Source organism: Phalacrocorax carbo, chromosome 3 (assembly GCF_963921805.1).
Source record: "Phalacrocorax carbo chromosome 3, bPhaCar2.1, whole genome shotgun sequence".
Classification (NCBI taxonomy): domain Eukaryota; kingdom Metazoa; phylum Chordata; class Aves; order Suliformes; family Phalacrocoracidae; genus Phalacrocorax; species Phalacrocorax carbo.
Window position 1 is genome coordinate 7,496,153 of NC_087515.1, and position 13,510 is coordinate 7,509,662.

Consider the following 13,510-nt stretch of genomic DNA (forward strand, 5'->3'; position numbering starts at 1 on the left):
GACGAAGGAGAGAGAGTTTATAGAGCTGCGAAATAACACCACTATTTTTAACCTGAAAACAAATTTTTATTTTAATCAAATGTAATTAAGGTTAGGAAATACTAGTTTTGCACTTTAAAAACCAAACCAGTCAACCGTGCCACTCCCCCCGCCCCGCAACCCCCACAAAAAAATGCTCTGGGTTTTAATAGATAATACTTCTACAAAGAGTATGCAGCAAAGCTCTTAGCTCTGTATATTTGGTCTTCTAGATGCTTGTTTTTGGCCTTTGGAGATTTTTCTTTATTAATTACAATTGTACATCATGAACTGCACATCTAACATATAGACTCATTACTTTTTCTGGATTTAATGTCTGACTGGAAGCAGTTACTACTTTTTGCCCCTACAGTTGACTGTGGGTTATAAGGGATATGTGGCTTGGCCATTGTTGCTGATGTACAAGGAAAATTGGTTTACCTACACTTAGGGCTAGGGTTTGCTACAAGGAGACAATTAAAAAAAGGTAACATGAATTAATTTTTAAAGTGTCTGGTTAAAATCTATTTAATCTCCTGTTCTTTTCAGAATTAAATACACCTTAATTTATTTTAGCTTAATTACTAGAGGGAAGTAAATGAAATGAAATAAAAAGCCAGCTTAATTCAGGATGGATGTTTACAAGGGACTTCAAATTACTCAATTCAGTTTAAATTCAGGCATTTATTTAATTTGATGAACTTTTCTGAATGTCCCTATGCAAAAAGCTACCTGTAAGGACAACTTTTTTTGATAAGCATGCCTGCCTTAATGCGTGCATTTTTGTAGTCTCATCCTTTTCTGTTTTCAGTTGCATGCTCCATCCCATAGTTTTATTGTTGTATTTCATCTTATTTACAGTGTTAAATATGACCTCTTCATAATCATTCATGTGAAATTTATCATTGGAAACTCTGATTTTGCTACAGAAATAAATGGGCAGAATGCACAGGGTGATACTATTTTTTCTATTCTTAAACAGAATACCTTTGTTAGAAAACAGACTAATTACAACAGAGTTTTCTTCTTTTTGACATAAACCATATTTCTGCAAAGGGATTCTCTATCTCATGATTATGTTACTTTGAAGAACTGGGATTTAAATAAGGGTCTGCTTCTGTTGTTTCAGGTTTGTTGACAAGATCTCTTCTGACTATATTACTACAAGGATTTAGTCCCATAACATTTGTCATTTCGTACATACTGACTTTTGTTACGAGGGTAGGCAAACAGAAGAAACACATACGTAGTTGTTATAATTTATTTTCCCACATTCACAATTCTGAGAATAAAAATTATGCTGAGATTTGATTCTGCTTCTGAGACTGTTTCTGAGTTTAGCAATGATTTTGGAAGTGCTTCTCCAGATCTTGTTGGGTCAGAAGCATAACCACTGTTCTGTTTTTGCTTGTTTTTTGGTAGGATGATGAAGTGGTTCTGCAGTGTACTGCAACTGTTCACAAGGAGCAACAGAAATTGTGTCTTGCTGCAGAAGGATTTGGCAACAGGCTTTGCTTTTTGGAATCCACATCAAATTCTAAGGTACTGCAGAGTGTTTTAAGTGTCATGTATGAAGCGAGGATATAGTTATAATATTTCTTGCTTTGATGTACTATACATAAGTCTGTCTAAGAGAATGGACAAATTAAATCTATCATTAATATAAGGAATATTTAATCTCCCTTTGAAGTTTAGTTGTTCCTTTGTCATAGCCCTTTGGCTGGACTCTAATGCTGTGCTTTCTGTGCTTTTTTTTTAAACTAGTTAGCTGCAGAAGTCCATCTCAGTAACGTGCTTGTTGTTTCAGTTGTCTGAACGCAGTTGTAGGAACCTAAAGTGCAAGTTTTGTGTACTGCAACTCAAAGACACATTTGATTACTCTGCTTTTAAGTCCGCAGAAAAGAGAGTGATTATTCTATTTGTGATAAGATTTTATTCTGTGACGTTTATGTTGACATGATCATTATTTTAAGTCCTGCTACTTCCCTAACCGAGCAGAGTAATAATGCAAGTATCAAAATTATTTCATCTAATCAGTTTGTTATCTGAGCCTACAGTAACTCTGCTGTATATGCAGTAGGTACAGTCATCTGAAAAATTAACTTTGATATTTGTTCTGAAAGAGAGCTTTTGTTTCACAATCCCATGTGCTCAAATAAATGTTTTGAAGGCAAAAATGTGCCTTCTGAGTGCAGAACTGGTTTTGTTACCAAAGTGATGGTTATACTTGGGCATTTTATTTATGCAAAGGGATGAATGTTGCTTAACATATTTGTTTTTTCTTCAGCTAAAATATAAATGTTTGATGAGGAAATAAAATAAAGGTAAAGCATCTGGAAATACATTTAGAAAGATTTAGAACAAAAAATGATGGTTTTTATCTTGCCAAGTTCTATAACATCACTTTGATTCTCTCTGATACATTGTGGAGTAATGCTTCATTTTCTGTCTCATCATTTTGAATGTATTATTCATAATAATAAATTTTTCACTAGGATATTAATGATTCATTATAATAGCAGTGATCTTGATGAATTGTGCCGCTCTGTTTTAAGTTAATCTTTTTAACAATAAAAATGTGCTGGGATCAAGTGGTTTCGGTGCTAGTAGCCTGTAAGGCCAGAAAAATATACTTAATGAATATATCATCATTCAGTAAGTTTGGATATTAAATCTACAGTCTCTCACTGTATAAAACTCCTGAACATTATTGTCTTTAAGGAATACAGTGTAAATGTCGTATCAGTTTCCTATGTTGCTTTTTCCTCCATGTTTTGTGAAGCAATATTTGTCTTACTCATTCTGCATGAGCTTGGGGAAAAAAGGGCCAGCAAAAGCAAATCCATGCAGCTCCTCCTTGTTTTAATTTTTAAGGTCTGACAGTTTCTACGATGGGCTTATTTGAAGTCATTTGGAGTTGTACATACCGAGGCAGCCATAAAATTACCAAATCCTTAAGGCAAAGTTGACTGTAAATAAGAGTAAATAAATATGGTTCTCTTCCTAATGTCTGTGTCCATACAACGCTACTATTGCATAGGCCAAACACAAGTAACAGACCTCAGCTATCATCCTGGACTTGCCTTCTTGAGAATGCCTGATACAAGCCTCTGCTTTTCTTTAATATCCTTCAAGATGTGGCTCTGGTGGTGTAGCTGATGTTTTATTAACACAGATTATTCACATACGCTTTCTTGCCTCAGAACCACTGAATAAGTCACACTACAAAAATAATGGTCAAATTGAATGTATACATTGATAGAATACTTTGGCAACTACTGACTATTAATACTTATCCCATTACAGCAGTAGCACTGGCATGCCCATTATGAAAACTGCTTAATGAATTTTATTTTCTTCTGTTCAAGTTTGCAACACAAGTGTTTCTTTGGAGGGTTGTGTGGATTCCCTCAGCACTGGAGAACAGCAGATTTTTGAAAACATCGTGCTAACAAAAGATGGGTGATGACAGTTGGGCTAAGTTAGCAAACTCTTTAATAAGCATTATCAGTTCACATTTTTTCATATTTCAAAACTGTTCCAGAATTCCACTTTCTTCACTTGTTTTGGAAGCAATCCATGCTTGTCAAATCACTTTACTGAGCAAAAATATCCTCTTTATATCTTAGCTCTGCAAATCTACTTTTTTCTGTATATCTTGTAAGGTGTTTGAATTTTAACTAAGGACTTCACTCATGGTTGGAGCTACAGTACAGCTTGGTTTTAGGCTTGAGCTTGGTTTCTTTCTAGCAAATGGAGAGATATCTTTTGCTATGAAATTTGACATGGGACTCTTTCTGAGAAGTGCATCTTATAAAATAGCATTTTACAGAATCAAGTTTCAAAGTACGGCTACATTTCTAAGTTTGTGAAAATTTTTTGCATTGTTTTGATCATTGTTAGAGGAAGAGAGTTGAGTTGAGAGTTGGGGTTGTTTCGCCTAGAGAGAAGGCGGCTCCAGTGAGATGTTATAGTGGCCTTCCAGTACTTAGAGGGCCTACGGGAAAGCTAGGGAAGGACTCTTTAACAGGGAGTGTAGTGATAGTACAAGGGGTAACGGTTTTAAACTGAGGAAGTGTAGATTTAGATTAGATATTAGGAAGAAATTCTTTACTGTGAGGGTGGTGAGACACTGGAATAGGCTGCCCAGAGAAGTTATGAATGCCTCCTCCCTGGAAGTGTTCAAGGCCAGGTGGGAGGCTTTGAGCAACCTGATCTAGTGGAAGGTGTCCCTGCCCATGGTAGGGGGGTTGGACCTTGGTGATCTTTAAAGTCGCTTCCAATCCAAACCATTCTATGATTCTGTATAGTCTAGCAAGTGCTGAGCATAGGGGAAAAACAATAACTCCAGCCTACACAACTTTTAGTGCAGCATGGGAGGATCTTGCCCTTCTTTGCTGCCAGGGCACACTGTGGGCTCATGCCCACCTTACTGCCCTGTGGCCCTTTTCTGTAAAGCTGCCTCCCAAGCAGTCAGACCCCAGTCTGGGTCAGAAGGCACTGGGTATTTGAACAGCAAATTAATTCTTGATTTGAAATGAATTTTTTGAACCAGTGGATTGGATTGCAGTCATCAAGGATGTGCAGGAGGACTAGATGCTGTGTTAGTGATAGCGATATCACTATTGTGGTATCACTATCGCTATTGGAGAAACCAGGGACGTGTCTTTGTAATGGTTCTTTTCAATTCTGCCAGGGACTATTCTCTAGCTTTGACTGATAATGGCATAAGAGCTGCTTTGCACTTGATGCTATCTTTATTTCCTTCATTATTTTAAGTTTGGAAGGCAAGTGAGATTAGTTGCTACACTTACTCTGTAAATGCAGTTTATCTGCTATGTTCAGAAGTATGGCACCTTCCTGATAGTCGCTCAGAACATGTCACCAAATTCATTAAAATGATCCCATATCTTCAAAGCAAAAAAATAGATAAACAAGATGTCAGGTCTAAATTACATGTAATTTTATTAATAGGAGACAGTTCTGAGTATAAAACAATCAGGTTGGTACAAGATAAATTGATGACTACCTCATCTACAGAGGTGTATTAGCTCAAGTGAAAAATAATTATCATTTAATCTCTGCCAATTTCATAGCAGATCTGTCTCAAAATAGATATTTTTCTAGGGATAGGTTACACACTCCAAATGCCTAAGAGTGTCAAGTATATAAACCATCAAAAATCTTTAACACTCAAAAACTTGTGACAGCAAGAATAACACAACCCAGAGAAGACATGCTGCAGACAAAATTTAAAATGCTTTGTTTCCTTATCTCATCCCATTATTTCTCCAGCAGGTCTTGCTAAATCTATAGCATAAATTTTAATTTCTTGAGTAAAAAGAGGAAAATAAGGGATAGGTGTCAGGAAAAAAAAGCAAAAAATGAACATAAACTTTATCTGACAATGGTCTATAGATAATTTTGTTTCATCAATGTTTCTCATACTTTTAAATCTATTCCTTGTATGGAAACCCATCCTTTTTATTAAAACAAGAATTATGAATAGTTCACTTACCTCAATGACTACTGTTGCTTTTTATACAGAAGCAGGTTTCTAGTATGAGGAAGTCCATTCATTAAAAGATTATGCTGTCTGATGCTGAAGTTATTTTTCTTTAGACCTAACTAATGCATGGAGTGTTGAAAAGCAAACAGGCTGGAGCTATGTTTTAACAGCTCCTGAATATTATACTGGTATGTGGTGCAGAATGAAAAACACTCAGCTACGGGCCAGTCACAAATGTACTTTTGATCCCTTGTGAACCACTGCCCAGCAGAACATTCACACTGACAAATCAAATCAGTGTTGTCTGCTTGTGTTCACAGTGGATCGTTCTGGTAATTTGCTATACAGTAAGGTGTGTTTTGTTTGGTTGTTTGGTTTTGGTTTTTTTTTAATTATTTTATTTTTTATAGTTGCTGTGGTTTCTTTTTGTGCTTATGTGTCCATTGCATCCTTCTAAAAAAGTAAAAAAGACTGTCAGGCTTTTGGAAAGGCTTTCTAGCTGCACCTCCACAGCCGTTTTAATTGCCTTTGTGTCATGTTGCCAAAATGAATGTTCATATTTAATTGCAAAGATGACACTTAATCTTATGTAGTCTCATGTTCAGAGGACTCCATTTAGCAGACATTCACTAAGATCATTGAATTTAATAATATAAATGAAGAGTTGGTGACACATTTATGCATACTTACACATTACCTGCCCTACTTTACATACCTAATTTTGACATAGGTAGAGGAAGTCTTTGTAGGCATAGATCAGACAGGATTTTGTTCCATGAATCATTCCTTCCCAGTAAAATGCTTCTCTATGGAAGCAATGTAAATAAGAACATAGCGTGTTTCGCTACATTTGTAGGTAGTTTTATGTAATACATAGTTTCTATAATTGTAAATATTATTTTTATTATTTATGTATATCAGATTCAATTTTGTTTGCTTTTAAATCTTGTATAAATCCTGAGCCTAAATGCAGATGTGTAGCCATATCCGTCAGACCTGATTGTGATCCTTGCACTTAATCTCACAAATGGACAGAATTATTTCTTGAAATGGAAAGTGAATAATTTGAAATGAATGTGAAACATTCAGACTGTGAAAGACACTGGATGAGATCCCATGGATGTAAAGCAGCAACAGAAATATGGCTTTATATCAGCTGAAAATTGTGTGCAGTATTAGTAGGCATGATGACACAGTTTAGCGTGTTTATACTGTCATCTGTAACGCAGGTAGTTTTTTAAAAAGCAAACAAAATGTGTGATATCTTGCCAAGCATCACAGACTAGTGTAATCGTAACATATCCTGTTATTATTCTCATTGTTCAGATTGTATCCTCTGTTGAAGCAGATATTTGTCTGTTATCAATTAACCAATGACAGACAAACTTCAAAATGCTAATTTTACTTTTAGTATTACTAATTTGTTCCATAATGTTAGTAACACAGGCCATCCAATCAATAAATTTAACCCAAAGCTGTATAATTTGTGTAATTTAACACTTAAAGCATGAGTTGTAATTTCTCCAGTCAAATGTGTAGTTTGCAACTTCCTTCATTATCAAAATGTCTGTTAAAAGCAAATAAACAACCCCTAAATGTTTACAAAACCACATTCATTAGTGGTTGGTGGTGAGTGGTTGTTTGTGGCAGTTTGTTTGTTTGGTGGTTTGGTGGTTGTTTTTTTTTTTTTTAATTGTAGTAGAAAGATGTAGGAATTCAACTTCTTGTATAAAATAAGTAAAGACCACCTGAAAAATCCCATTAAATCAGTTTTCATTTATAACTATAAATCCCAGTAACTATTTAGGCTTGTCATTATTCAAAGATTAAAATATAAAAAGAAGCAGATATTATGCTGGAAAATCTTGCCAGAGATACAGCTGTGACACAAGCACCACGATGTAAGAAGGTCAGATATGTGTTGTACAATCCTGAGTATTCTGCAGGCTTCTGAAAACCTGCCAGTTTGCTGTGATTTAGCTTCTGAGTCCTACCTTTTTAGTACTGTTCCTATTAAAAAGCAGAGTTGCTATTATTGTTTGATAGCTTTCTCTGTTTGCATTTTGAACATTCTGTTCAAAGCAATGCCCTCACACAATTGCATAGTTGATGGGTTTTGGTGGTTGGGGTTTTTTCCCCTCCCATTTAGTATGAAAGTCTTTGGACTCTTAGCCTTGGGCCTAGGTGTTAAGGACTGGAAATGGATTATTTGACTTCACCAAATATGCTAACTGTACTAAAATACCATAAGAAAGTCCTTGAAAGATAAATAAAGTGATACACAGAGCAAAGCCAGAATATTTCGAGGCGGGAGTTGTTATTTGCTGTACATCTATGTCTCATGAAAGTTACAACTGATAGCTGTTCAATGCAAGCACGGCCCTGGCAGCTTCAGGCTTGCTGCATTAACCCAGGTAACTGAATGTCATCACAAGGTTACACAGTGTCATATTCTGCAAAGTCCTCCAGTGCTCAGCATTTTAAATATTTTCTGTGGTGGGTTTATAGCAGAATGTGTTTCATTACTACACGTGGAGTATTTACAAAGCAGTTGTTTGAATTTTAATTAGGCTGATATTTAGCTGCAAATATGAAAACCTGAAAATAAAGTCGTAAATCTGTGTCAAGAACACATGAAAACGCAAGTGCTTATTTTAAACCCTTTAGACAAATGTGATGACGTAGATGTGTGAAATTGGCTATGCTGCCACGCTCAACACTTGAAATCGTGGTATTGTTACTTTGTACTCAGTATTTTTAAGCACTGTTGGGCTAAATCTGGCTCAGTAGACTCCTGTGGATGATCCAAGCCCAGTGGGCTCTCAGAAATGAAGACAAGGAAATGCGGTGTATTAATGAGTGAATCTATGTGTTTCTTCGAGGTTAAGTAATATCAATTATATCTGAAATGGAACAAAACAAAGAATATCAAACACCTGTTTTATAGTTGTTGTTTCTGAAGACTTTTTGAAACTTCTCTCTTTTGGGTGGTGATTTTCAAGATTCTGGGGTTTTCCTCCTCATTACTTCCCCATGAAAAATGAGGAGGAAAATTTGTGCTTTTTCAACAACAGAGGGCAACATTAAAGTGAGGGTCTTAGTTTATAAATAGTCTGTATTGGAAGGGGGAAATTGGGCAAGTGGAAATAGTTTGAGAGGTGGAAGGTGTATGTTTTGTGTCCTTGTGCTTGGAACCCAAATGCAGGTTGTTGTTAGTAACCTCCCTAATGCTGGCAAGGGGGTTGCCGATACAAATACAAGCATAACTTCCCCCCTCCCCCCCAAGCAGAAAAGTTGCTCTGTTTTGCATTAAAAAAGAGAGGCCAGATGATTAAAAGAAAAAGTTATAATGTTCTTAAGGAGTCTGCATAAATGCAGAAGGTCAGAGTTCAGGCTACTTTTCCTGAGCGTTTTCTTTTTGAGTAATTGCTGGAAGTCTGCTGTTTGTTTGAAAACCTGTAGATATGAGTGATGGACACGTAGCTGATACGCAAACTGTGAACCACACTGATACCTCCATTCTCTTTTTCTTTCTGTACCAGCATGTGCTCACCTGGAGGATGGGAATAATACCATGGTTTCCCACAGTATGATGAGTAGCTTAAGATGTCCTTCCTCTTAAGCTTAATTCTTTGTTGGCTTGGCCTTTTCAAATGCCATCTGTAAGCCAAAAGGAGTTTTACAGTTCTCTGTGCCTCAGTACAAGGATCTTGTAAAGCAGCGATTGTGCGCAGTCTACTTTTGCTCTGCCTTCAATCTGCTAGTTTGGGAGTTGTGTGAGCTGGAAGGGGTTGAAGCGTAAATGTGAGACACTTTTACTTGTCTTACAGAAAGTGATATTCTGGTAAATATAGTGAGTTCCTGTGAATAATACTAATCAATGTTTTTAAGCTTTAAGTCCTCGAAATTTCTCTCTTCCTTCCCTACTAGATATAAAGAATGTATTTAGGAGTGGGAAGCTTGTTCCACCTTCCAGGTATTTGTACTCTTTTCTTGACATATTGAAAAAGATATCATCCACAAAAAGGTTACCTTTTCATGAGAACTGACTTTTTACATGCTATTAAAAAAATCATAGGCAATTAATGTCACTGGGCTGATTTCAAAAGACGAATACGGTCTTCCCTTAACAATCCTGCAAACTCTGCCTCTGTCCCACATCTAAATATGTTTTAATGGTACAGGGAGTTAGGAATGTCAGGTTTTCTTGGTGTATCTCTGAGTATTGACCAGTTCTAGCTGCACAGTACAATGTTTACAGCTGGTGATAAGACCATTATTGAGGGAAGTGTGAATCAAAATAAGTAACAGCCATTGTTCAAATGGCTTATGTAATACAGGATGGATTAGGTTAAGATAGTTTAGAATACTTGAAATGGCCAAGGCCTGCGTCAATCATTAAAAGACACAGCAGGGACAAGTTATTTCTATATGAAGGAAAATGCCAAAGCTCTGTGACATTTTGAATGCTATGCAAGGAAAAGAAACAGGCACAGCACAGGACTTGCATGAGAAGGTTGGACAGAGGTCCTAGAGAGCAAACAAATATTCCACTCAGTGCAATATGAAGTATGAATGGACTTGCCAAGAAACCATTTGAGTGCCCATTATTCAAAAAATTAGAAAGTCTAGTAATACAGAATTTCTCCAGTGTGTATCGATTAATTATTAGGCAACACAAAAAGGTCCATAGAAATGAAGTACAACTGCAGTGAGGTCTTATTTCAAATAAGGAACATGCTCAGTGTGTAAGAAAAAAGCTTAATATGCTTTGAGTGCCATATTTGATATATGATTTGGCCAGTAGTACTCTGACAATTAATTTGACCCCTTTTGGCTGGTACAGTTGCAAGTATTTGTACAGATTAATGACTATAAAAGTCTGACTTCATAAACTCAAAATGGCAAAAGATTTCTTTACCATTGTTTATGGAGATTAGCTGTCTGTACATTTTCCATTAAAGCTTTTATTTTCACATACACCTAACTGTCCATGTAATTCTTATTAGAATTGTTTTATTTCTATAGAAAAGGTGGATTCCTTAGGAAAATTAACCAAGAAGAGTTCTGGTTGTTTTGGAAACTTTGAAGGAACGTGGAATTTTTTATTTATTTATTTATTTATTTAAGAAAATAAAGCAATACCAAACAAAGGCATTTGAATGGTTTTGTTAAATCCCAGCATAGGCATGCATCTTAGTAGAGAAGTGGAACATCTTTGCTTGGTAAGGTGAAAGTTGAGATACTGGTAAAATAAAATTAAAAGCATCTAGAAAATAATACGTGGTTGTGCCTAATAGGTATCTGCAAAGGTCTTGATGCTGGAGTTGACATTTTATGTGATGTCAAATTGTGAAATTTTGAGAAGGAAGAACTTGAATACAGTCGAGGAGGAAACTGCAGGTTGGTGAATGACCTACATGGATGCCATAGTTACACGTAGGGGTGACTTCTGTAAACTTCTTGTTATCACCCTCCTTGAACGTGCATTCAAGTGGCAGGAAGTAGCAAGCGAGAGTAGCAGCAAAAGAATAAAAGTCCACCTGTTTTGCCAGCTCCTTGAGACTGTCTTTACCGTCTCTGAATTTTTAAGCCTCTTGCTCTTACATAATTCACTTCTGAGGCAGGTAGGTGGTTTGCTGGGAAATGCATGTGGTTTTTTCTGTCTAGACAGTACTTTGTGGCAACTTTTTATGCTCATATGTTACTGAATGATAAGCAGAGGGTCCTTTAAAGCAGCAGTTGTTTGCTGAACGGCTTAGTAACAATATTTTGGCATCTTAAACCAAAAAAGGACAAAATTTGAATCTTTAAGAACCTCAACAAATAATCACTAATTAGTCTATCAAGCTTTTCGATTTTGTAGTTAATAAAGGTGCATAGTAAAAAAAGTGTTTATTTTTTACATTGTGCAGTGTATGCTCAAATGCAGCGCCACGCACAGTCAAGCAGGGGCTTTACACATTTGCACATTTACAGATAAACCACAACTTCCGAGTATACACGGTGAGATCTTTTTTAAATAGGTATTTAAGTGCAAAAGTATTATTGCAATTTTTCTGAGCAGTGAAACTCTGATGGTATATGTCCCTAAGCCCATGAAGAATTACCTGCAGATAGTCCTTACTCTTAGGACTCCTCAAGTCTTTCTGTCCCTGACCCAAATATCTGCTGGAGTTTCTCTAAGACTGCAAGAATTTAGTGGTTAAAGATGTATTTTTTTGAGTGAGCAACTGTCAATATATCATTCTAATTGATTTGCTTTACATTAGAGTTGAATGTATATGCCTTTTAAGAGATGTATAATTTTTGATATTATACGTATATCGAGTAAATCAGATCAAAACAGTCCGGGATGCAAAATCACCTGGGGAATATTACACCCAGCCTGAATCAGAATGGATGTATTGCCTTTAAAAGACCTATAACAAGAAGGACAAAAAGAATTAAAGAACTGAGTTAAGGTGCACTATTCATGTTCATAAACTGGCGTTATAATTTATTAATTTTTTGCCAGCCAGCTGGGGCTGAAACACCTAAATTTGAATGGAGCACATCTAGCTTCTGTAATGCTGGTGGGACAGACTGAAAATTCCCTGGGTGGTTGCATTTCATATGTTTTGAATAACATTTTTAATCAAATTAAGCACATAAATGGGTATGGACTCAAAACAGAATGTATGCATTATTCATGTTAGTTATAGAAATGGATTTATTTTATGTATGTGTAAACAAAATATTGACAGTTAATATGCAATGTAGTACTTTAAGTGCCTAAGGGCATTGCTGCATCTTGCCACAAGGGATTCTGATAGCCGGGTTATGCTTTGCTACTTTGAAACCTTGTTGCTCAGGAGAGAGCTGCTGATACATCTCCTTCTCTTCGTATAAGGATAAGTCAGAGGTGACTCAGAGCATAAATTCCCCCATTTAAGCAATATTTGGTAGGCACCAATTTTCCTAGGTAGACAGGTTGGCTATTGATTTCAGTAACATAAAATGGAAAGTGTAAGAGTTGAAAACTTACAATAAAATTCTTAGGAGTTTAAATTTGGTGTCCACTATTTTTTAGTTTGTTTTTTTTTAAGGTCTTTTTAGTTTTATTGTTGATAGCTTATGAGATAAGCATGTTTTGCTTCTCTTAGATGTATTTTTTCGTGTTCAGTGCAAAGTGAATGAATTGCTCATTTGAGCTGGTGTAGGGTATTCTGGAAAGGTTAGTATTTATATTTATTTGGATTTCATTTTTATGTGTTATAATTCCACTGTGAAGATTTCAACTATGGAATAAACTTCACAGGGGGAGAATCTCTGCAAATATTGTCCTATTGGTTTTTATGTGGAGGTAAGATTTCTACTGAGAAGGGTCAGTTCGTGTCAGTTACTACAGCCACAAAAGACATGAATGTTTGCCCTACTTGTTTGATCTTGAAAGACTGTAGGTTTCCTACATTGAAAGTTGGTTATTGTCTTGTGCATGGTTTATAATAAATCTGGTCAAAGATTAGGAAAATTTTCCTGTTGGGTGTCTGCTATGCCTTCCAGAAAGGGGCAAATCAGTCTTATAAAGATCATCTTTCTGATGCTGCAAGAATCAAAGGGTAGCTGCTTCCTTCCAGATTCTAAAGCAACAGTATCCTCCCAACTGATAACATCCTATATTTTTCTATTACTTGTTGCGGTAGCTACATATACAACATGATCTCTAAGAATAAAAGGGAACTGTGAAGTTTTGAGTAACACGCATACAATTAGCATAATAAGACAGAATTTGCAGGTTCAGCAAGAAGCTAAACAAAAAATGTTTTTGTTAATTTGGACGTGTGCCGAGAACCTCTGTAGCACTGTTGATCCTATGAGATTTTTTTATCTTATTAATTAGCATAGGTTTTTCCTAATTACCTTAAACATTAACATATTTACACTGCATTAGGGTGATAAACTGTTCGCTAATGTTCATCTAAGCTTCTGGCTACCACAGCG

At 36.0% G+C, this 13,510-nt stretch overlaps 1 protein-coding gene across 1 annotated transcript in view; it reads left to right on the forward strand.

Annotated features, from left to right (window-relative positions):
- Window positions 1–13,510, forward strand: part of RYR2 (ryanodine receptor 2) — a 437,201-nt gene that overhangs the window by 105,060 nt on the left and 318,631 nt on the right. Inside the window, exon 3 of the mRNA XM_064445463.1 lies at window positions 1,441–1,560. Coding sequence (XP_064301533.1) covers window positions 1,441–1,560 — 120 coding nt within the window. The remainder of the gene's footprint in view (window positions 1–1,440; window positions 1,561–13,510) is intronic.